Raw genomic sequence first — 24720 nt, 5'->3', positions numbered from 1 at the left:
GTTGGGCAGAAGTCTCACCCTTGTGACTATAGAAACAAAGTGGAGAATTATGATGGTTAACTTTGCCCAGTACTAAGAAGTTGGTTACTGTAATCCTTTTATGTATACATCGGTGGACAATGTCAAAGCTTCCTCATTGCTCTTTTCTCTTTTGGGCCTCACGCTCTCCTTTGGAAGTAGATATGGCTAATAGCAATTTTTATTTTGCAGGTGAGGAAAAAGGTTCAGAAGAGAAACCCAGGAAGATGGCACATAGATCCCAGTCTTGCCTGATCTCTGGGGCCAGGTTTTCTAGGGCTTTTCCAATAGGCTTCTAGCTATGGAAGAGCATACAGCTATTTCTCCTGCTTCTCCATTGGGGGACTGCAGTTGTAAAAGCAATGGAACAAAGGGAAGGCCTGGCTCTGAGGATTATGGCCAACAGCAAGTGGTATGGTGAAAAGGGTTACGTGGGGAGAGTAATGTTACCATTTAATGCCAGTGTAAGTTTGATTCTGTGCAGATGTACTTACCAAATCTTTCCTGGGGTAAATACCTAGGGAGGAGTGCAACAATGAATAACATAAAGCTTGCACTCAGGAAGCCAAAACTTGATAGGGTAGTAGATCATGAGATTTCTCTAAAATAGTGTTTCTCAACCAGAGATTCATGGAATACCTGTGGATTTTCTTTTCTTTCTTTCTTTCTTTGGGTACTGGGGATTGAACCTAGGGGTACTCTATCACTAAGCTATACCATCACACCTTTTTATTTTTTATTTTTTGATAGGTCTTGCCAAGTTGCTGAGGCTGGTCTTTGATTTGCAATCTTCCTGCTTCAACCTCTGGAGCTGCTAGGATTATAGGCATACACCACTGCTCCTGGTTCTGTGGAGCTTTTTAAGAGAACATAAGCAGCTGGGCCTGATGGCATGCCTATATTCCAACTACTGAGAGCCTAAGGAAGGAGGATCACTTCAACTCAGAATTTAGAGGCCAGCCTAGGCAACATAGTGAGGCCTTGCCTTGATAAACAATGAAAGAAAGAAAGGAAAGAAGGAAGGAGAAACTAAGGATATAATTGAGTATTTAGACACTTATACTGTCCTTGCTGCGGTGTAGAAGTTGAACAGACTTTTTTTATAGAATTTTTAAAAAATATTTTTTAGTTGCAAATGGATCCTTTATTTTATTTATTTATATGAGGTGCTGGGGATTAAACCCAGGGCCTCACACATGCCAGGCAAATGCTCTACCACTGAACCACAACTCCAGCCTCTGAACAGACTTTTCTGACAAGATTAAATCCTTAGGTATGAGTGTAAATCAGGGAGATAACTCCTAAAGTTAAATATTTTGTTAATCTATTTTGTGGCATTTCCAAACAACTGTCATTTCATATTTAAAAAGTTTTAAAGGGGATATATTTATCATTTTACCACAAAATTTGGGAATAGGCCATACCAGTGGCTTGAAAACAATTTATGTGTATCTGTTGGGGAATTAATTAAAAAACAAAGTGATACATCCATACAATGGAATACTGTACACCTATCACAAAAGATGATAAAGACCAGATGCAATGGCACGTGTGTAATCCCAGTCACTTGGGAAGCTGAGACAGGAGGATTTCAAGTTCAAGGCCACCTGGGCAACTTAGCAAGACTATTTCAAAATTAAAAAGGGCTGGGCGTATGGCTCAGTGGTAATGTGCCCCTAGGTTCAATCCTAGTACTGTAAAACAACAACAACAACAACAAAACAGATAAAGAAGTTTATTAACTAAAGTAGGATAAACTCCAAGATTTATATTTGGATTTATATATCCTTATGATTATATAGAGATTTAGGAATAAAGTTACCAAAATTTGGTGGTGACTGGCTCTGGGTGGTGAGATTTTAGATAATATTTTCTCATACCTTTCTGTGATATCTAAGCTATTCACAAAATTTTAGTTTGTAAAATGTTTTTTCTTTATGAAATAATTTTTTAAAAAGTGGAAACTGACTAGAAACATTATAAGGAATAATACAAATTTGAAGTTTACTATGACTGGGCAGGGTGGCACATGTCTGTAGTCTTAGCTATTTGGGAATCTAAGGCAGGAGGATCACAAATTTGAGGCCAGCCTTGGCAAGTTCAAGAGACCCTATCTCAAAAACAAGGCAAAAAGGGGGTTTTGTGGATGTAACTCAGTGGTAAAGTGGTTGCTTAGCATGCATGAGGCCCTGGGTTAATCCCCAGCTTCACAAGAATAAAAGAAATTTACTGTGTATTAGACATTACAAGAAGTGTGCTTTATACACATTTACCTGATTTCTCACAACCCTATGAGATTATCATCATGTTTTACAATTGAGCAAACTGAGGTTTGAAAAGTTTATTGCCCATAATCACAAAAGTAGTAAGCAGTGGGTGCAGGCTGTGGATATAGCTTAGTTGGGCTCAAACCCCAGCACCATTTAAAAAAAAAAAAAAAAGGAATAAGTAGTAGGTGCAGGATTAAAACTCAAGTTTCTTGACTGCAGAGTTAGGTCTCTCTTGTCTGACCTACAGGAAAGTAGAACCTTATCTTTGGAAATAAATAAATTTATCAATTTTTTTTTTTGTGTGTGTATAAACCAGAGCCTTACACATGCTAGGTAAGCACTCTACCACTGAGCTACATCCACAGCCCTATCAACATCTTTTTTTTTTTTTTTTTGTACTGGGGATTAAACGCAGAAGTGCTTTATCACTGAGCTACATCCCTGTCCCTTTTTTACTTTTCATTTTGAGATAGGGTTTCTCAAAGCTGTTGAGGGTCTAAGTTGCTGAGGCTGGCCTCGACTTGTGGATCCTTCTGCTTCAACCTCCCAAGTCACTGGTATTATTGACCTGTGTCATCACACTGGCCCCCAGCCCTACCAACATCTTAAATACTATCTTTATCAATCTCATCAATTATACCTCCAAGGCTAATTTTTCTTTTGCCTATTCAGAAGCAAGAACTATATACTGCAAAAAATAAAATAAAATAAAGTCGTCATTGTTTTTTGTTTTTGGTACCAGGGATTCAACCCAGGAGTGCTTAACCACTGACCTATATCCCCAACTTGCTTTATTTTTTTTTATTTTGAGGCAGGGTCTTGTTTAGGGCCTCCCTAAACTGCTTAGGGCCTCCATAAACTGCTAAGGCTGGCCTTGAACTTGTGAACCTCCTGCCTCAGCCTCCTGAGCAGCTACAATTACAGGCCTGTGCTAGGCCTGAGCCAGGCCTGTGCCATGCCTGGCCCCAAAGTCATTATTAACGAAGACAGAAAACTTCCCCAGTACTATGAAGGAAAAAAGAAAGAAGGAAATAAAGTAAACTTTCTGTGGTATTATGCTGCATCACTGACTCCATGGAACTTTGCCTTTGAATAATGGAAGATAACATAGCATGGTTCCTTGAATCTATGCTGGCCCTTTGTTTGCTTTAATCAACAGAATATAGTGAAAGTGCCAATTCTGGACCTAAGTCTTAAGAAGGCTTAATAGCTTCCATTTTTGTCTTTTGGGAGTACTGAGTGAATGTGTAAGAAGTCTGGATACTCTGCTGGAGAGACTGTGAAGAAAAGCCATATGGTGAGGGAGAATTTCAGACTACAGGAGAGACCCCTCTGTTTCTGCTGAATCAGCCCCCAGCTGATGCGCGACCATTGACAAAGACAGCACAACAGCTGGTTTGATCACAATCTAGACTGCAGAACTGTGAGCAAATAAAATGGTGGTTGTTTTAACACATGTTTTGGAATGGTTTGTTACACAGTAATGAAAACATCTCCTGAGCTTTTTTCCTAGGGCTGGTATACTCAGTTTTGCAAAAAGCTGGTCTCCATTCTTTACTCTCTGCTATTTCTCACTTTTATGGTGATAGTTTGTCAGAGCCTTTTGCATTTACTAGCACTCCAGCAAGCTATTATTTTTTTTTGTTTATGTGAGGCTCTGGTGAGGATACCTAGGGCCTTGTGCATACTAAAAGTGCACTATACTACTGAGCTACACTTCCTCTTCTTAAATATTAAGAGGTTCTAGGTCCTGATGCTAGTTCTAGATTTGTTTCTAATTTTATGCTTTTTAAAAAGATCATTAACTTTTCTGTTTCAGCTGTAAAAATGGGAAGACTAAACTCACTCTACTTAACCAGAGGGTAAAAGTGAGTATAGCCTAGCTGAAAATGAAGTGCATTAACAGAACATGCAGCTTAATAGATAGATGAAGAAGTAAAAGGAATGTGAACTTTATGTCATCTGAATGTAAGATGTTGAACGACTTCACATCTCTGATCCTCAGTTCTTAGTCTGTAAATGAAATAATACCCACCCCCCATCTCACAGGTTTGTCTCTGATGACTAAATGATGCATTCATTACATAGAGCTCTGATGCACAATAAGTGCTAACTGCCCATTAATAATCGCCAAAACCTTCATATTCCAGTCCAACTCCAGAGTGTGATTTAGCAACTCTAAAATAAGACCCAGAAAGCCACTTAAAAACAGAAGAAAGCCAGGTATGGTGGTTCACGTCTGTAATTCTGGAGACCATGGAGGCTGACGCAGGAGGATCACAAATTAGATGCCAGCCTCATAATTCAACAGGACCCTGTCTCAAAATAAAAAATAAAAAGGGCAGCTAGGAGTGGTGTCCCACTCCTTTAATCCCAGCATCTCTGTAAGCCTACACAGGAGGATCACAAATTTAAGCAGCTTCAGCAATTTACTGAGGCCCTAAGATATTTAGACACTGTCTCAAAATAAAGCCAGGTGCAGTGGCAGGCCTCCAATCCAAGCGACTAAAGAGGTTGAGGCAGGAGGATCCCAAGTTCAAAGCCAATCTCAGCAATTTTGCTATTTTGCTAGGCCCTAAGTAACTTAATCAGACACTGTCTCAAAATAAAAAATAAAAAAAGTCTGGGGATGTGGCTCAGTGAGTAAGTGCCCCTGGGTTCAATCCCTGTTACCAAATAAATAATAATAAAAAAAGGTCTGGGGATGTAGCTCAGCGGTAAATTGCTCCTGGATTAAATCCCCAGTACTATAAATAAATATAAGTAAATAAATAAGAAGGGCTGGGGATGTAGCTCAGGGGTAGAGTGCCTCTGGGTTCAATTCCCTGTACCACAAAACAAAAAAATACCATATTTCCTAGAAGATTCGAGAACAGGTCGCCTTTGGTCACACTGCAAAGGACCCGGTTCATTTACCACCAATCCCCAGCCTTCTCTCAAAAAGAAGCCTCGAACGCCAGATATCGCGACAGTTTAATCTTCCTGCAGACTAGGCCATAGATATCGCGAGAGTGACTTGTCCAATCACGAGGTTAGATAGCTTCACAAGATGGCGGCGCGCTGGAAGCGTCACATCTGCGTTTCTTGGAGCTTCACGCAGCGGGTGGCAAAATTCTGAGATTTTACAGGCCCACACTAGGCACAACGTCGGTGAGGAACATCGCTGACAGAGGTGGGTTGCTTAACACTTTGTTTGGGTTTACGATTATGGGTCACATTGTTAGCACGACCTCTGTAACAACATCCCATGGATCGTTTAGTTTCCTCATTGTCGCGTTCTGGGCTCTTGGGGTATGTTGTCTTCGGGTCTAGAAAGGGAGACCTGGTGCAGGTGGGTGTTTGCGGGCGCGGGGGCGCCCTACCATGTTATGAGTGGGTGGGAGGAGTTGAAAGACGGGGTTGAAGTAGGGAAGACCCTTCGGGGCTGATGTTTAGAGAGATCTGAAACTGAGGCGGGAAGACAAATGGAGTGGGTAAGGTAAGGATGTGGAAGGAGTGGAGGAGCTGGAGAACTGGCAGTGGCAGGACAAGTGGAAAAAGTCGGATTTATGGGGGGAGGAGAGAAGAGAAAACGGAGCTTAGGATCGAGGTGGAAGGAATCATTTGAGAAGGAATTCGACTTTCTAAAAGCAGAATTTAGTTAAATTTACAAGTTTTCATGTTAAGAAATATGGTAATTGAAGGTTAAGGGTTATGAGGAATCAAGGAAACAGAAGCATGGAAATGAGAAAGAGCAAAGAACGTCTGTGTGTCAGCCTCAAGAATACTACTTGGGGCTGGGGATGTGGCTCAAGCGGTAGCGCGCTCCCCAGGCGTGCGTGCGGCCCGGGTTCGATCCTCAGTACCACATACAAACAAAGATGTTGGGTCCGCTGAGAACTAACTAACTAAATAAATAAATATTAAAAATTAAAAAAAAAAAGAATACTACTTCTTTAGCTTTCTGGACTAAGGTAACCCGGGAGAAGTTCCAGCCCTTGGGCTGCGCTTTTTTTTGACACTCAAGATGGGGAAGGGACTGCCAACTCATTAAGGGTAACCTGGACAGTGAAAAGAATTCCATCATCGTTCTTTCTTTTTCTCCCATCGTTCTTTGAATCAACAAATAATTAAGTGCCTGCTCTCCTAGGCCCTGTTTTAGGTTCTGGGATATCATAGTGAACAAAGCAGACAAAATATTTTTCTTCATGAAGTTTATTGGCATAAGCAAAATAAATGTCTAAAGGGTAAATTCTATGTAGAACGCTAAAGCTAGGAAGTAAAATAAAAGCTAGGAAGTAAAATAAGATGCATTCATTCACTGCACATTTAAATGGGGTACTTAGGAAAGTTGTCAATGAGAAGTTGACATTTGACTAAAGACCTGAATAAGATGAGGGTACTTTCAGTGTATATATTTCTGGGGGAAGAACAGTCCAGGCACACTGACAGCAAGTGCAAAAGCCCTAGGGCATGAGTGTGCTAGACTTGATAGAAAATAGCAAGAAGACCAATGTGGCTTTTATGTTCTAGAGTAGAATGAGCCTGGAAAAGTAGATTAAAATGGGGAGTGACAATGCTGATGTCAGGTAAGAGTTGACACCTAGGCTGGGGTTGTAGCTCAGACACATAAAAATAAATAAAATACAGTATCATGTCCATAAAAAAGAGTTGACACCTAGCTAAACTTTAAGAAATAGATATATTTAGCTTAAAATCCAGTGCTCTTGTTAGGAGGGTGGGTAGCAAAGAACCAGCTTTATTGACTCATTTTGCATCTGTTCTGACCAGAATAACTAATGCAGGAAATGAACTGAATTTATTACATTTGTAATTAACTTGGTCATATGTAACCTCGTTGACATTTAAAAATGTTTCACACATGTTCAGAGTGTTATGTCAGCTATGTAGTCTTAAGTATCTTTTATTTTCTGAGATAGGGTCTTGCTAAGTTTCTTAGGGCTCACTGAGTTGCTGAGGCAGGCTTTGAATTTGCGGTCCTCCTTCCTCATGTGTGTATACACACACACACACACACACAAATGTGCCCATACTTTTTGTACAAATCATTTGTATAATCATTTGTCTGTTGATGGACACTTGAGTTGTTGCCACCATTTTGCCATTGTGAATAATGCTGCTTTGACCATTGATGTACATTTGTGTTCCTGCACTCAATTCTTTGGGGGATATACCTAGGAGTGTAAAATTACTAAATATGGTACTTCTCTCTCTTTTTTTCTTTTTTCTTTTTTTAGATGGGGAATTGAACCCTGGGGTGTTTAACCTCTTAGCCACATCCACAGACTTTTTTATATTTTACTTTGAGACAGGGTCATTAAGTTGGTTAGAGTTTTGCTAAGTTGCTGATGCTGACTTTGAACTTGCCATCCTCCTGTTTTAGCCTACTGAGCTGCTGGGATTATAGGTATGTGACACTGTGCCCAGCAATATGGTAATTCTTGCTGAGTTTTTTTTTCCTCCCCAAACCCCCACAAGTCCATTTTTAGTTCTTTACTTTTCATTAGTTTAAATTCTTGAAGGATACAACATCACATAACTTCTGTGCCCAGTGGCCTTAGAAAGTTTGCTTTGGAATGTAGCATGAACCATGTCATTGTTTCCATGGGCACAAGCTACCTTTCCCCAGGTACTCTGGTTTTCTTCAGTTTGCCACCAAAAGTTACTTTGTTGTTTTTTGCCTTGTATATGCAAGCATATCTCTTGCCTCGCTAGAATTCAGTTTCATCTCTAGAGTAAATACCTTCAGTTTTAAGAAGAGCTGGGTGTTCCCTTTGGTTCTGGGAACTCCACTTACAGCCAGCACCCCAGGTTTCCAAACTTTTTGAAGTCCTGTTCTCGATAGGGCTACACCGGCTCCAAGATGAGTATATGTTTAGCTTATTTTTTTTCTTTTTTCTTTTTTAGCAGTGCTTGAGGCCTATGTTTAACTTTTATTTATTTTATTTATTTTTTGCGGTACCAGGGACTGAACTCAGAGAGTCTTTACCACTGAGCCACATCCCCAGTAGTTTTATATTTTATTTATTTATTTTTTAAAAATTTTTTTATTAGTTGCTCAAAACATTACAATGAACTTGACATATCATACATTTGATTCAAATGGGGTACTATGAACCGAAGGATCTTTATATTTTATTTTTGAGATAAGGTCTTCTAAATTGCTTAGGGCCTCCATTAAGTTGCTGAGACTGGCTTCGAACTTATCATCCTCTTGCTTCAGACTCTGGAGCTGCTGGGATTACAGGTGTGTGCCACTGTACTCAGCCTGTGTTTAACTTTTTAAAGAATCACTCAACTCTTTTTTTCCACAGCAGCTGTACCATTCTGTTACTTTCCTACCAGTAATGCATGAGGGCTCCAGTTTCTGCACATCCTTGCAAACACTTGTTTTCTGATTTTGTTTATAATAGCTATCCCAATGGATGTGAAGTGATATCTCCTTCTGGTTTTGATTTGTATTGCTCTAATGACTAATAGTGTTGTGCATCTTTTCATGTGCTTACTGTGTACATTTTCAAAATGTAATTTCTACTTCCTGAGTTGACTGGAAAAGACATGTTGGCTGTAACTGTTGACTTGGCTTCCATGACTTTCCCCATTAATGTTTTTCAACTAAATATGCTGATCTTTTACCTTTTTTTTTCCCCCTAAAGATGGCGCCAATTAAATCAATGCACGAAAGAAATAGATACAAGGACATACCTCCTGACTTTGCATATCTGGCATCCAAATACCCAGATTTTAAGCAGCATGTTCAGATAAATCTGAATGGAAGAGTAAGGTAGGTAACAGATGAAAAGTCATTAATACTTCATCATTCCTGTGTGATCTGAATGGACATTATGTAATGGAAAACAAGCTAGACTGATAGAAGTAGACATTTCATTAAACATTTCCTGTGATCTTGGATAGTCACTTAACCTCCCTGGGTCGCAATTTTTTTTTTTTTTTTCGTACTGGGGATTTAACCCAGGGAGTTATATCACTGACCTACTTCCTTAGTCTTTTTTTCCCCTCTATTTTTTATTTTGAGACAAGGTCTCACTAAGTTGCTGAGGGTCTCACTAAATTGCCAGGGCCAACCTCAAACTTGTGACCTTTCTTCCTCAACCTCCTGAATGACTATAGGCCTGAGGGATTACAGGTCTGCACCACTGTGCCTGGCCTCGTTTTATTTGTTTATTTTTTAAACCTGTGAAATGAAAGGATTGAGCCTGATGTGTTTGGACTTTCTTTTGGGTTAAAAAAAATTTTTTTTGTTGTTAAAATTATTGTATGCAGAGATCCCAGAGTGATTACAGAGACTAGGATTGTAGTCTGTGTGATCTAAAACTTGGTGATTGGCGAGAGTTTAAAGGCCTTATTTTGGGAAGTGTATGTTTGGGCTGGGGATATAGTTCAGTTGGTAGAGTGCTTGCCTTGCATGTAGAAAGCCCTGGGTTCAATCCCCGGCACCACAAAAAAAGAAAAAAGAAGTGTATGTTTATTTTATCAGAGTTAGAAAAATAATAACCATAATATCAAAACTGAGTTCATAGATATTTTACTTAAAATGTTGCTACATTTAAGTTAAAAGGTTAATTAAAAAGTAGTGTTTAAAAAAAAAAAAGTAGTGTTTTTTTTTTTTTTTTTTAAACTAGGGATTGAACCCAGGGGTGCTCTGCCACTGAGCTACATCTCCAGTCCTCTTTATTTTTATGTTGATAGAGCATTTTGCTAAGTCCAATGGCTGGGATTGAATTTATGGTCTTCCTGCTTCAGCTTCTCAAATTGCTGGGATTACAGGTGTATGCCACTATATGTGGTAAAAGGTTAATTTTTGAAAATTAAGAAAATATGTCGGGTGAGCTCAGTGGTAGGACATTTACCTAGCATGTGTGAGGCCCTGAGTTTAATCCCCAGTACTGGGTAGGCAGCTACTCAGAGATTGAGGCTGGAAGATCACAAGTTCAAGGACAGCCTGAGCAACTTAGTGAGACCCCACTTGATAATAAAATAAAAAGGTCCGGGGATGTAACTCAATGGTAGAGTATTTGCCTTGTATGTGGGAAGCCCTGGGTTCAATCCCCTATAAAATGACCGTCCACCAAACAACAAAATCCCCAGCAACATCCCCCCCAAAAAGAAAAAAAATGTAGGGGTGCCTTAGGAAATGGCAAAAATTATGATAAAGCATGTAAGGTATGTAATGATATGTGTACTGTATGCATGAAAAGGAGTTATTTCTGTGTTCCCAAATTCTGTGGCACTTATTAAGGGACTTTCTGCAAAGTGTTGTTCTTCACCTTTGGGGAGAAAGAGAAGCGGGGTTTTGTTTTGTGTTTTTTTTTTTTTTTTTTTTTAAAGTACCAGGAATTGAACCCAGGGGCGCTTAACCACTGAACCACATCCCCAGCCCTTTTAAAATTTTTATTAAGAAAAAGGATCTCATTAAGTTGCTTAGGGCCTCATAAGTTGCTGAGGCTGGCCTTGAATTTGCAATCCTCCTGCCTCAGTCTCAAACTGCTGGGATTACAGGCATGTGCTATCATGCCCAGTTGGAGCAGGGGGTTTGAAGAGAAGAAGGAAGGTAAAGCAAAATAGGATCACAGAGCTTGAGGCATTTTGCTGACCTCTTTACTCCAAGCACTGTCCTTGTGGCTTTAAAAATGGAGGCCCTAGAGTGGGTCTTAACATGGGAGCCCAGATACTCTTTTTTTATTTTATTTACTTTTTTTCATGTGGTGCTGAGGATTGAACCCGGTGTCTTACACATGCAAGGCAAGCGTTCTGCCACTGAGACACAATCCCAGCCCCATGTACTCTTAAAATCATGTTAATGTTTTTTTTTTTTAATATTTATTTTTTAATTGTAGCTGGACACAATACCTTTATTTTATTTATTTATTTTTATGTGGGGCTGAGGATTGAACCCAGGGCCTCGCACATGCTAGGCAGGCGCAAGTGCTCTACTGCTGAGCCACGATCTCAGCCCCTATGTTAATGTTTTTAAAAAATAGGTTTGTTATTTTTTCTGGGAGATAATTGATCCTTAGCTTTCATCAGATTCCCAGCAGTATCTGATACCCAGATCTCTAACATATACATAGGTTGAGAGCAAATGCCTTAGAACTGTGGTTGCCAAGCTTTTATGATCACCTACTCCGCTCAGTTTATTAAAAAAAAAAAAAAAATGAGCATAGCTGATATGTGAATGCTTGTACTAAATAATACTGCTATGTAAGCACATTTGAAAACATGCTTTTTTAAAAAAATAGTTTTTAGTTTTAGGTGGACACAATATCTTTATTTTTGTATGTGGTGCTGAGGATCAAACCCAGTGCCTCATGCATACTAGGCGAGCGCTCTACCTCTGAGCCACAACCCCAGCCCTGAAAGCATACTTTAAAACAGAAATTGAAAATATATTTAAATGGAAATTATAATATTTTCTTTGCTTTTGTCCTTTACTTTGGAGATCACTTCAAAGGGAATGAATTGGTATTTTTATTTGTTTATAACATCCCTACCATTGTTCTTCAACCTTTTGTTCATAATTATGTGTGTAAGTGTTCTATTATTATAACAGATATCTGAGATAAATCAACTTATAAAGAGCAGTGCATTGCCAGGTGCAGTGGTGCACACTTTTAATCCCAGCAGCTTGGGAGGCTGATGCAGGAGAACTACAAGTTCAAAGCCAGTCTCAGCAATGTAGCAAGGCCCTTAGCAACTTAGGGAGACCCTGTCTCTAAATAAAATATAAAAAAGGGCTGGGGGTGTGGCTCAGTAGTTAAGTGCCTGTGGGTTCAATTCCCAGTAGCCCCCCCCCCAAAAAAAAAAAAAAAAACCCGAAAAATAGTGTATCATGTCTGGGAGCACGTGATGGGGCAAAGCTACTCACCTCCTAGCCACTGGGATGTGAAAGAGAAAGAGAGAGAAAAGGGCCAGGGTCTCATAGTCTTCTTGGCAGGCTCACCCCTAATCACCTAAAATCTCCCACTAGATCCTTCCTCATAAGGTTCTCTGACCTCTCAGTTCTCTGACCTCCCAGCTGAGGAGCAAGCTTTTATATATAGGGCCTTTTGGAACATTATGGATCTAAGTTATAGCATTATGTATGTGAATATTTATTTTTCCTAGTAACTTTGGGGAAGATACAACTTTTTGTTTTTTCTCTATACCTACTATTATAGTTAATAAATTATTTAACTAAAATCTATTGATTAGCCACATTGTGCTCAATGCTAGGAAAACTGTAATAAACTACAAAGATACATTGCCATATTTGGAGTTTACACAGTAATAGGGAAAGTGGACAAATACATAAGCAGTACTTTCAGTGTGGCAGAATCTGTGAAGTGTACAGTGTACTCACATAGAAGGAAGATCTGACCCCAACTTTGGAAAATAGAGAATGATTTGAAACAGAAATGGTATCCTGGTTGTGTTCTAAAGAATAAGTAAGTGTGGGCCAGGTGATGGGGCTCAAGCGGTAACGCGTTCTCCTGGCGTGCGTGGGGCGCTGGGTTCGATCCTCAGCACCACATAAAAATAAAATAAAGATGTTGTGTCCACCGAAAACTGAAAAATAAATATTAAAAAATTCTCTCTCTCTCTCTCTCTCTCTCTTAAAAAAAAAAGAATAGTGTTCTAAGCAGAAGGAGCAGCATGTGCACAGAGCTCTGAGTAGTAGGGGAACTAAAAAGTTGAGCATGCTCAGAGTGTAGTGGACAAAAGAGATGAGGCTGGGAGGATTATACTTAGAGACCTTAATAAGTCCCATTAAGGAGTTTGGAATGTATTGTAAGAATGTGTAACAGAGTTACCAGCCTCATCCTTATCCCTTAGTTTTAAAGCAGGGGAGTAATATAATCAGAATTTTGTTTAAACATATATATTCTAGGGGCATTGTGGAGGACAGATGCAGGGAGAATTAAGATGGGATAGAGAGGTAGGAAATGGTTTTAGTAACACAGCCCGACCAGGTAGAGACAGTAGGGATGCAAATCTGGGTGAGAGAAATTCATGAATAGAATTGGTAAGACATGATGTAAATTTAAGAGAACAGAAGAGCTAAGTGTGGTATTGGGGTTCCATCTTAGCAAGAAGATAGATGGTTGTGGCGTTTACTGGAGTATATAACCAACGAGGGAGGAAATGTTTTAGGGAGATGATATTTTCAGTTTTGGATACATTGGATCTCAAAAGTCTATGAAATAACTCAAATGGAATATTTTATAGTAAATAAAAAAAATAGAAGTCTAAAGAGAAGGACACAGTGTGATGGAGGGATGATTTTTGAAGCTGAATACCAGAGATTGAATGGAAGTGGGGAAAGAATTCCAAGTGTAGAAAATAGGCATGGTAAGTTTGGAGAATTTTGTGTAGATGTGGCTTAAGGAGACATAGGATAGCAGGTTGAGGAATAACAGAAGGTGGGAATGAAAGGAAACAAAGACCACAGGTTACAAAGAGCCTTTCATAGCATGCCAGTTAGAATGGACTTGATTCCTCAGACCTTAAGGAGCCAGAGGAAGGTTTCTACTTTCTAGTTCCCCAAATTAAACTCAGGCCTTCACATGTGCTAGTAAGTGCTCTACCACTGAGCCACATTCTCAGCCCTTGAGGGCTTTTAAGTTGAAATATAAGTTGGGCACAGTGGTGTATGCCTGTATTTCCAGCAGTTGGGGAGGCTGAGGCAGGGGGATTGCAATTTTGAGGCCAGCCTCAGCAATTTAGGAGGCCCTAAGCAATTTAGCAAGACCCTGTCTCAAAGTAAAAAATAAAAAAGAGCTAAAGGGGCTGGGATTATAGTTTAGTGGTAGAGTGCTTGCCTTGCACGCGGGAGGCCCTGGGTTCGATCCTCAGCACCATATAAAAATAAAGATATTGTGTCCATCTACAACTAAAAAAAAAAAAAATTTTAAAAAAGAGGTTGGTGCTTAGGATGTGGCTGAGTGGTTATGTGTCCCTGGATTCAATCCCCAGTACAAAAAAGGATAAAATAAACAAACAAACAAACAAATAAATAAATATATTTATTTATTTTTAAAGAGAGAGAGAGAGAGAATTTTTTTTTAAATATTTATTTTTTAGTTCTCGGCGGACACAACATCTTTGTATGTGGTGCTGAGCCACATCCCCAGCCCTATATATTTTATTTATATATTTATGTATGTATATGTTTTAATCGCTAAGAGAAGACCAAATAGATCTGTTAACACAACATATCTAAATGGATTAAAGGTACCTGACAAATAATGTTAAAATCAATGAATATCAAATATCAACAAATATTTGTTGAGTTCATGAGAATTACTCTATTAAACATGATACTCCTGAGTGAGTGGTTCAGGCCTGTAATCCCAATGACTTAGGAGGCTGAGGTAGGAGGATTGTGAGTTTAAAGCCAGCCTCAGCAATTTAGCAAGGCCCTAAGCAACTTAACGAGACTCTGTCTCTAAAATATAAAAACGGGTTGGGGATGTGGCTCAGTGATTAAGTATTCCTGGGTTCAGTTCCCAGAACCAAAAAATAAACAACAACAACTCCACAACAATATATCATACCATATACAAATGATATACTGTATTAGTCCTTCTTGTGCTGTTGTAATAGAATACTTGAGATTGGGTAATTTATAAAGAATAGAAATTTATTTCTCAAAGTTCAAGAGGCTGGTAAGTCCAAGATCAAGGCCCCAGCATTTGATGAGTGCCTTCTTACATAGTGGAAGATAGGAGGGGGCAAACCCACTTGAGCAAGTTCTTTTTATAGTGGGTTTAATTGTTGATGAGGCCTGGGCATGGTGGTACACGCCTGTCATCTCAGCAGCTTGGGAGGCTAAAACAGGAAGATCTTGAGTTCAAAGCCAGCCTCAGTAAAAGTGAGGCACTAAGCAATTCAGTGAGACCCTGTCTCTAAATAAAATACAAAATAGGATTGGGGATGGGGCTCAGTGGTTGCCCCTGAGTTCAATTCCTGGTACACCGCCTCCGTCTCCCCCCAAAAAATTGGTGATAAAGGCAGAGCCCTAGTGACCTAAATACTTGCTCTTAGTTCCTGCTTCCCAACACTGTTGAGTTAGGGATTAAGTTTCTAACACATGAGTTTTGGGAGATACATGCAGATCATTAGCACATATCTAAGCAGTATTATAGAAAAATGAAAAATAAAAGGATGATAAATATATACTAGGTTAAATAAAGTTCTTTAAATCAATAAAGTAGAATAGAAGGCAGAAAAGTACCAGATTAGAAAAAGAGTGAGGGGGCTGGGGTTGTGGCTCAGTGGTAGAGTGCTTGCCTAACACATGTGACTCACTAGGTTTGATCCTCAGCACCCCATAAAGGTATAAAAAAAAAAAGAAAATGAGGGTGAGTTTATATCAATAAAAAAATGCTGATAAGGATGTGGAGAAAAAGGAACCCTTACATTCTGTTTAAAGGAATATAAATCATGGTACAGGCACTATGAAAAACAATATAGAGGTTGCTCAGAAAATTAGAAATAGAGCTACCATTAGGTCTAGTTATCTTATTCCTTGGTATGTATCTGAAAGAAATGAAGTCAGCATATGAAAGATAGCTGCATACCAATGATTGTTGCAGCACCACTCATAATAACTAAGATATGGAACCAGCCCAGGTGCCTGTCAACAGATGAATGGATAAAGAAAATATGGTATATATACACAACGGAATATTGTTCATCCATAAAGAAGAATGGAATGTAGGAAAATGGATGGAAATAGACCGCGTCATGTTAAGTAGAACAAACCAGATACAGAAGAGTGGTTATCTCATGTTTTCTCTCATGTGGAAACTAAAAACAAACAAAACAAGAACTGAAAGTAGAAAAGGGATTATTAGGGACTGAGAAGGGGCCTGGGGACGGGAAGAGAGAAGAGACAGAAAGTAAAAGGGTAAATGGATAGGATCAGCACACAATGTTTTTCACATGTGGAAATATCAGTGTTAATAATTATAATAAAGAATTTTAGTAACATTAAAAAGAAGACTTTTAGTATTTTGAAAAATATGATGTGGAAATATCTTTTAAAATATGTTTGAATCTAGGTATGATGGCACACATTTATAATCTCATCAACTCGGGGAAACTGAGGCATAAGGATCCCAAGTTCAAGGCCAACCTGGGGAACTTAGTGAGACCCTTTCTCAAAATAAAATAATAAAAAGGACACAGAGGGTTGGGGCTGTAGCTTAGTGGCAGAGTGCTTGCTTATATGTGTGAGACACTGTTAATCCTCAGCATTCACCTAAAAATAAATAAATAAAATAAAGGCATTCTGTCCATTTACAACTACAAAAAAGAAGAAGGACTGTGGATGTAGCTCAGTGGGTAGAGCACCCCTGAATTCAGTTCCTAGTTCTGGGGAGGGGGATAAAAAATACATGTTTTACATAAATATACATAATTAAAATATGTTTGATATTATTCATAGATATTTTCCTTTTACATTTCTTACCAAATAGAAATGAACAGAGGAATGACTTACATACTTTCAAGAGTATCCACAGATACTTCAAAAACAATTATATAAAAATACTTTGTGTATGCTGTCTTCTTTATAAGAAAGAGTTAAAATCTTTAACCTATTATTTAGAACTTCATTTTTTTTTTTTTTTAAGCCCTGAGATGGGATCTCATTGTGTTGGCCAGGCTGATCTTTTTTTTTTTTAATCACAATATCTTTATTTTGTTTATTTATTTTGATGTGGTGCTGAAGATTGAACCCAGTGCCTCACACGTGCAAGGCAAGCGCTCTGCCACTGAGCCACAACCCCAGCCCAGGCTGGTCTTGATACATTGGACTTGAGTTATTTCTTGCCTTCCTGCCTTAACCTCCCAAGTGCTGGGACTGTAGATGCACTTCAATGTGTGGCTTACAACTTCACTTTTAATGGACTCATTGACAAAAACAAAATTTTCATAGGCTTTTTTTTTTTTGGTACTATGAATTGGACTTCATCAATGAGCTACATCCACAGTCCTTTTTATTTGTTATTTTATAGAGACAGGGTCTCACTAAATTACTTAGGGGCTTACTGAGTTGCCCATGATGGCCTCAAACTTGCAATGCTTCTGCCTTAGCCTCTTGAGTAGATAGAATTATAAGGAGTGTTGCCACAGTACCTGGCTATTAATGGATTATTATTTATTTTATTTTATTTTATTTTTTGGGTACTGGGAATTGAACTCAGATGTGCTTTACCACTGAGCTATATTCCCAGCGTGCCCTCGCGCTCTCTCTCTCTCTTTTTTTTGTGGTGCTGAAGATTGAATCCAGGGCTTTGTGTATGTGAGACAAGTACTCTACCAACTGAGCATTATATCCCCAGCCCATTTCCCAATTTTTTATTTTTTATTTTAAGACAGGGTGTCACCAGATTGCTTAGGGCCTCACTAAATTGCTGAGGTTGGCTTTGAAATTTTGTTTCTCCTACCTCAGCTTCTCAAGCCGTTGGGATTACAGGTTGTGCTTCCATGTCTGGCTAGATTTTTAAGTATACAATCCACTATGTTTTTATAACCACAGTAGGGTACAGCAGATCTCTAGAACTTAACTCATCTTGTATAACTAAAAATTTTTACTTGTTGTTTGGTAATCTTCTGTGTTCTTACTGTCCCCACACTGTTCTTTTCTTTGCTTCTGTAACTCTATTTTAGGTGTTTCATGTAATTGAAATCATATGGTTATTTATTTATTCCTCTGTCACTGACTTATTTCACTTAGCATGTCTTCAAAGTTTATCCATGTTATTGTATATTGCAGAATTTCGTTTTAAGACTGGATAATACTAATATTCCAGTGTATGTACATACCATAGTTCATATTATCCGTTCATCTGTTGATACACCTGTATTTCATCCACCACTTGACTATTTTGAATAGTGCTACAGTGAGCATAGATATGCTGATATCTCTTGAGAGCCTAATTTCAGTTCTTTTGGATAAATACTCAGAGAAGTGAGATTGCTGCCTCATGTTAATTCTAAGTTTGATTTTTTGACTTTCAGTAACTTTGAAAAGAAGACTTTTAGTATTTTGAAAAACATAATGTAGAAGTATCTTTTAAAATGCATTTGAATCTAATGTGTTGATGCACATTTATAATCTCATCAACTCTGGAAACTGAGGTAGAAGGATCCCAAGTTCAAGGCCAACCTCTATACTATTTTACATAGTGAAACTATTTTTGGGTAACTACTAACAGTATAAAAGCATTTCAGTTTTTCTCTATCCTCACCAACACTTGTCTTTAATTTTTTTGATAATAGCCATCCTGACAGGTGTGAGGTAATATCTCGTTTTGGTTTTGAATTACATTTCGCTGATGAGTAGTAACTTTGAGTATCCTTTCTAGTATGTTGGTCAGATTTGTATGTGTTTGGAGAAATGTTTATTCAAGTTCTTTAGCCATGTAAAAATCAAGTTATTCGGGATGGGGTTGTAGCTCAGTGGTGGAGTACTTTAGCAGATGTGGGGTACTGGATTTGATTCTCAGCACCATATAAAAAATAAACAAAATAAAGGTATTGTGTCTATCTACAACTAAAAAATATTTTTTAAAAATCAAATAAATAGTTATTTTCTTTTTGAGTTTTAGGATTTCCTTATGTATTTAGGAAATTAACTCCTTAATCAGATACGGGGTTTACAAATACATTGTATGGGTTGTTTTTCCACCACTGAGCTACACCCCAGCCCTTTTTGTTTGTTTGTTTGTTTGGTACTGGGGACTTTGGTACCCAGGAGTGCCTACCCACTGAGTCACATCCCCAGCCCTTTTTAATTTTTCATTATGAGAGAAGTCTTCTATGTCACTTAGGGCCTTGCTAAGTTGCTGAGGCTGGCTTTGAACTTGTGATCCTCCTGCCTCAGGTTCCCAGTAGCTGGGATTATAGACTTGTGCTACTGTGCCCAGCAAGCAAGCATGCATCTATCTATCTATCTATCTATCTATCTATCTATCTATCTATCTATCTATCTATGCTACTCGTCCAGCATCTATCTCTCTATCTATCCATCCATCCTTCCATCCATCTAGGGAAAAGAACACACAAATGTATTACATGCCTAGGGCATGGGAATATTAGACTTCAACATGGTAGAACAGACCTATGATGACTATAGGAGAGAAAATGCTCTTTAGTGTAAATGACCTAGCTGTTCTTAGACATCATCTGTCTTCCTGCTCATTTAAGGTTGGAGTTGTTATCTTTGCATTGATAGAATGTTCCTCATTTTTTTTTTTTTTTTAGTTGTAGTTGAACTCAATACCTTTATTTATTTATTTTTATGTGGTGCTGAGGATCGAATCCAGGGCCTTGCATGTGCTAGGCAAGCGCTCTACAGCTGAGCCACAATCCCAGCCCCTGTTCCTCATTTTTATAATGGCTTTTTATTTAACTCTGTGAAATGTATGAAAGAAGAATCACCAAAATGTAAACTCAAGCTAATTATGGGAAAGGAATACAAGATAAAATCTGAGATCTGAGGTGGGTTGGAGTGACATTTCTTTGCTCAGCTCTTAAGCACTCTCTTAAGGGAATAGTGGGTGTTGTAGATAGTGGAGGTACTTCTATGTCAGCCATCCCAAGTACCAGTCTTGAGCGTGCTGTGAGATTTCAGATAATTTTCTTAGTTATACTAAAAAAAGTATAAAAGGATGTAAATTAAATGGTTGTCATAAGGTTAGCAGTAATGCATGTATAGCACATTGTAGGCACTTGCTTAATGATTCTCATTGTTTTTAACCTTGGTATAATTAAGGTGATGAATATTGGTCATGTGATACCTCGTTTTTTTTTCTTCCCTGCACCTGTCATTGCTTTGTTCTGATCATATCAGACTTTGCAGTTAGGTTTTAATTTGTGCTTTTTCATAATAACAGCTTCATAGGGACAGTCTGCATTTTACTTGAATTCCATTAGTTGAGTTTGAAGATGGTGTGACACTTAATCTGATTTGTCTAAACCAAAGACCCATTATTGGTGCTTGGGTAACTACCATTTTTAGCACCTCAGTGATGATGCAATAACTAGAAAGCAACATCCGAAGTAGAGTTGGGACTTTGGCCTTTGTTGTTATTAGATCAGGTTCAGTATCTACAGTATTAGAATGGTGGTTGTTTCATCCATGTATAGAAATGTATCCTTCCTCTGGGCATGGTGGTACAAGCCTGTAATTTCAGCCTTTGGGAGGCTGAGGCAAGGTCCAGGCCAGCCTGGAAAAATTAGCAAGACCCTGTCTCAGAATTTAAAAACATTTGGGACGTAACTCAGTGGTAAAGCACCCTTGGGTCAGTCCTCGATACTGGGGTGAAAAAGGTGTCATTTCAAAAGCCATTTATAATGTAATACTGTATTCATCTGCAGGGAAGGAGTCCTGGGGAAACCGGACTTGAGTGTGTTGACAATAGGCTGTTTTGTGAAGCTGGTTGTGTTAAACAAATAACAAAGACTGATGGAATGAATAAATTACTGATTTCCACATGATATCTAATTTTAGTTCCTAGGCCTCCCTGTGATCTTGGAAATGAGAATTAAAAAAAGATCTTGCCTATGTTCAGGATTTTTAGTGTCTCAGGGTGTTAATGTGTCCTAGATATTTATTTATTTAATTTTTTAAAAATTTTTTTGAGAGAGAGAGAGAGAATTTTAATATTTATTTTTTAGTTTTCGGTGGACACAACATCTTTGTTTGTATGTGGTGCTGAGGATCGAACCCGGGCCGCACGCATGCCAGGCGAGCGCGCTACCGCTTGAGCCACTTCCCCAGCCCTGTCCTAGATATTTAAATAGTGAAGTTGGATGACTAGACTTTGTCCTTCAAAGTCTGACACTAGGATTAATGTATATATTTTTTTAGAAGTAAAGTAAGAACATATTGCTAACATAGTCTTAAGAATCAGCTCTTCATCAGTTTTCAATTGATGTCTTGTGTATTTTGATGATTAGGGTATAGTTCTTCATTAATAAATTATGTTCATCAGTGAATAGTATAAATATTTTTTGAAAACAAGGGTTGTTTATAAAAACAACAACTGTTTGAAGCTTCAGTGAAAACATAATTGTATTGCTGTTTTTCTTGCCCTGAATGTCTCATGAAGCTGTGTGATGGAATGCTCAAGCTGCAGCACTGTCTTTTGGTGATTGGTATCACTGTTGGAAAATCTTGATTTGGTTGTCAACAGAATTGGCCCTCTGTCATAGAAAACAAGTACTCTGGAACCAAGAATCTGTTTTCCTCTTTTTTTGAGTGTGTGATGCTGTGGTTTGAACCCAGGGCCTCATACATACTGGCTCTGTCACAGAGTTACACCCCAGGCCTTTTCAAAATTTTATTTTGAGATAGGGTTTTGCTAAGTTGCCCAGGCTGACTTGAAACTTGGTGATCATCCTGCCTTAACCTCCCCAGTATGTTTTTAAGAATTTGACTACTTTAGACTCCTCATATAAATGGGATCATGAAGTATTTGTGACTGACTTATTTCAGAGTAATGTCCTCAATATTCATCCACATTATAGCATATGATAGGATTTTCTTTTTAAAGACTGAATAGTATTAGTATTCCATTGTATGTGTATACATTTTCTTTTTCTTTTTGTGGTACTATGGATTGAACTAAGGGATGCTTCAACCTCTGAGCTACACGCCTAGTCCCTGCCCCCAAACCCGCCTTTTTAAATTGACCTAGGGTCTCACTAAGTTGCCAAGATTGACCTCAAAATTGTAATTCTCCTACCTCAGCCTCTTTAGTCCCTGGGATTACAGGTTTGTGCTACAGTGCCTAGCTGTATATACAATTTTTAAATTTTCTGATGGACATTTAGATTGCTTTCACCTCTTGGCAATTTTTTGCAACGAACATAGGTATGTAATGTATCTTATATAAATGTATCTTAGAGATCCTTAAGGGGGGGGTGATGGCCAGCATCTCATTGGGGGGTTCTTCTTGCCCAGGAGAATGTAAGCCACCCTAAAATTTAGAGTCTCAAATAATTAGTGAATAACAAAACGCAAATATTCAGAAGCATATTTACAAACGCGGAACACCTGATAGATCCAGTCCATATAGGCTCTGGAACTAGACTCGATGGCTCCGATGGTTTATTTAAGGGTCAGGGATAAGGTTTCAGGGCGGAGTCTTGCTTCCTGATGTCTTGTAGTCAGCAGGTTGATTGACATCTTGGCAAATCACACCTATCCCAGCTGCTATGTGGACCACTGTAGAGCGGGATAGAAATTCACACTGTCCCTGGTCAATTGACCATAAATTATATTCACTGGTCATTCCCAGACACCAAATGTTTCTATCCACTAGGCTTCCATGTGTGGTGACCCACATGCACCCCATGGGTGGCTCGTGACAGATCTTATTTTCAATTCTTTTTTTCCTTCATTTTAAAAACTTGAAGTTGCATATATTTAAGGACACATATATTTATTGGTGTGTGTGAATGTATGTGTGTGTGTTCTTTTTTGTGGTAATGGGGATTTTTATTTTGAGTCAGGGTCATAGTATGTGGTCTTTTGTGACTTTTTCTTGACTTTTAAACATATCTAAGTCTTTCATTAAAAAACTTAATAAAGCCTCTCCATTAATCTACTACTACTACTCCATCTTTCTTCTTTCCTATACAATCCAACTTCTTAAAAGAATTATATGTATGCCGGGTGTGGTGGCACTTACTTGTTGTTTTAGTCAGCTTTTTTGCTGCTGTAGCTAAAGGATCTGACCAGAAAACAACTATAGAGTGGGGAAAAGTATTTGAGGGCTCACAATTTCAGAGGTCTTAGTCCATAGAAGGCTGGCTCCATTTCTCAGGGCCTGAGATGAGGCTGAACATCATGGTGGGAGAAGGTGGTGGAGGGAAGCAGCTCATATCATGGTGATGAAGAAGCAGAGAGAGGGCGGGGGCTGGAACTCAGTGGCAGCATGCTTGCCTAGTATGTGAGAGGCACTGGGTTTGATTTTCATCACCATATATAAAAATAAAGGTCCATTGACAAAAAAAAAAAAAAAAAGGAGTGGGAGGAGGAGGAGGAACTATTAAAAAAAGTAGGGCTGGGGTTGTGGCTCAGTGGCAGAGTGGTCGCCTTGTATGTGTGAGGCACTGGGTTCAATCCTCAGCACCACATAAAAATAAATAAAATAAAGGTATTCATATTCTCTCCATCTATAACTATAAATAAAAAAGAAGAAGAAGAAGAGGAGGAGAAGGAGAAGAAGGAGAGAATCCATTGGCCAGATAAAATATATACCCAAAGCCACGCCCCAATTCCTACCTCCTCCAGCTATACTTTACCACTTAGTTACCACTCAATCCCCATCAAGATTAAATCACTGATTGGGTTAAGACTCTTAAAATCCAGTCATTTCTCCTTTGAACCGTCTTGCATTGTCTCACACTTGAGCTTTTGGGGGACACCTCACATCCAAACCATAACACTTGTAATCTCAGAGACTGGGGAGGCTGATGCAACAGGATCAGGAGGTCAAGCCAACTACAGCAATTTAGTGAGACCCTGTCTCAAAATAAAAAGGACTGGGGATGACTTCATGGTTAAATGCCCCTGGGTTCAATCCCTGATACTGCATCCCCTCCCCTCAAAAAAGGAATCATTTGTTTTTATTGTCTCTTTCCCCACCATAATCTTTTAATCTGTAGCTCATTCTGGGTGGTTTCTTCTTTCTCTCTCTTTTCTCCTTTTTTTTTTTTTTTTTTTGGTACTAGGAGTGTGATTTCTATTTTTTTTTTTTTTAGTTGTAGTTGGACACAGTGCCTTTATTTATTTATCTGTTTTTGTAGTTGTAGATGAACATCATGCCTTTATTTATTTTTAATAGTAGTTTTTTCCTCCTCCTCCTCCTCTTCTTCTTCTTCCTTCTTCTTCTTTCTTTTCTTTTTTCTTCTTCTGTTGTCAATGGACCTTTATTTTATATGTGGTGCTGAGAATTGAACTCTGCCTCACACATGCTAGGCAAGCACCCTACCATTGAACCACAACTCCAGCCCCTCAGTTGACTTTTGAGCAACAAGTTATGCTGCTTCTACTGTTCTCCTTCATGGACACCCTCCTCTTTGTCTTCTCTGATACCATATTGCTCTTGCTTTCCTTGTTATCACTGTGGCCTCCTTTGGTCTCCTTGTGGAGCTTTCTCTATAATGACTGTACGTGTAGCTGCTAAAGCATTCCTCAAGGCTTTCTTTAAATTTTTGTTTCCCCCCACTTGGTACTGGGGATTGAATCCAGGGGCACTCTCACTTTTATAAAGGTTCTGGATTGGGGGAGAAAATTGTAATGTTCGTTCTAATTATAAGGCACTAGGAATTTGGCCTCTATCTTCCTCTCCAGCATCATCTTGAACTGTGTGCACTTGCTTTGCCCACTGCATTTTATACATAGAATGTTATG

At 38.7% G+C, this 24720-nt stretch overlaps 1 protein-coding gene across 1 annotated transcript in view; it reads left to right on the top strand.

Annotated features, from left to right (window-relative positions):
• Positions 1-5301: 5301 nt before the first annotated feature.
• The window catches only part of Mettl16 (methyltransferase 16, RNA N6-adenosine), an 82230-nt gene continuing 62811 nt past the window's right edge, over positions 5302-24720 (top strand). Inside the window, exons 1-2 of the mRNA XM_046446967.2 lie at positions 5302-5460; positions 8945-9072. Coding sequence (XP_046302923.1) covers positions 8945-9072 — 128 coding nt within the window. The 5' untranslated portion in view covers positions 5302-5460. The remainder of the gene's footprint in view (positions 5461-8944; positions 9073-24720) is intronic.

This window comes from Marmota monax, unplaced genomic scaffold, assembly GCF_021218885.2.
Source record: "Marmota monax isolate L192 unplaced genomic scaffold, Marmota_monax_Labrador192_F-V1.1 WCK01_AAM20220418_F8-fsc00138, whole genome shotgun sequence".
NCBI lineage: Eukaryota > Metazoa > Chordata > Mammalia > Rodentia > Sciuridae > Marmota > Marmota monax.
This window is presented reverse-complemented; position numbering and strand designations above follow the sequence as displayed.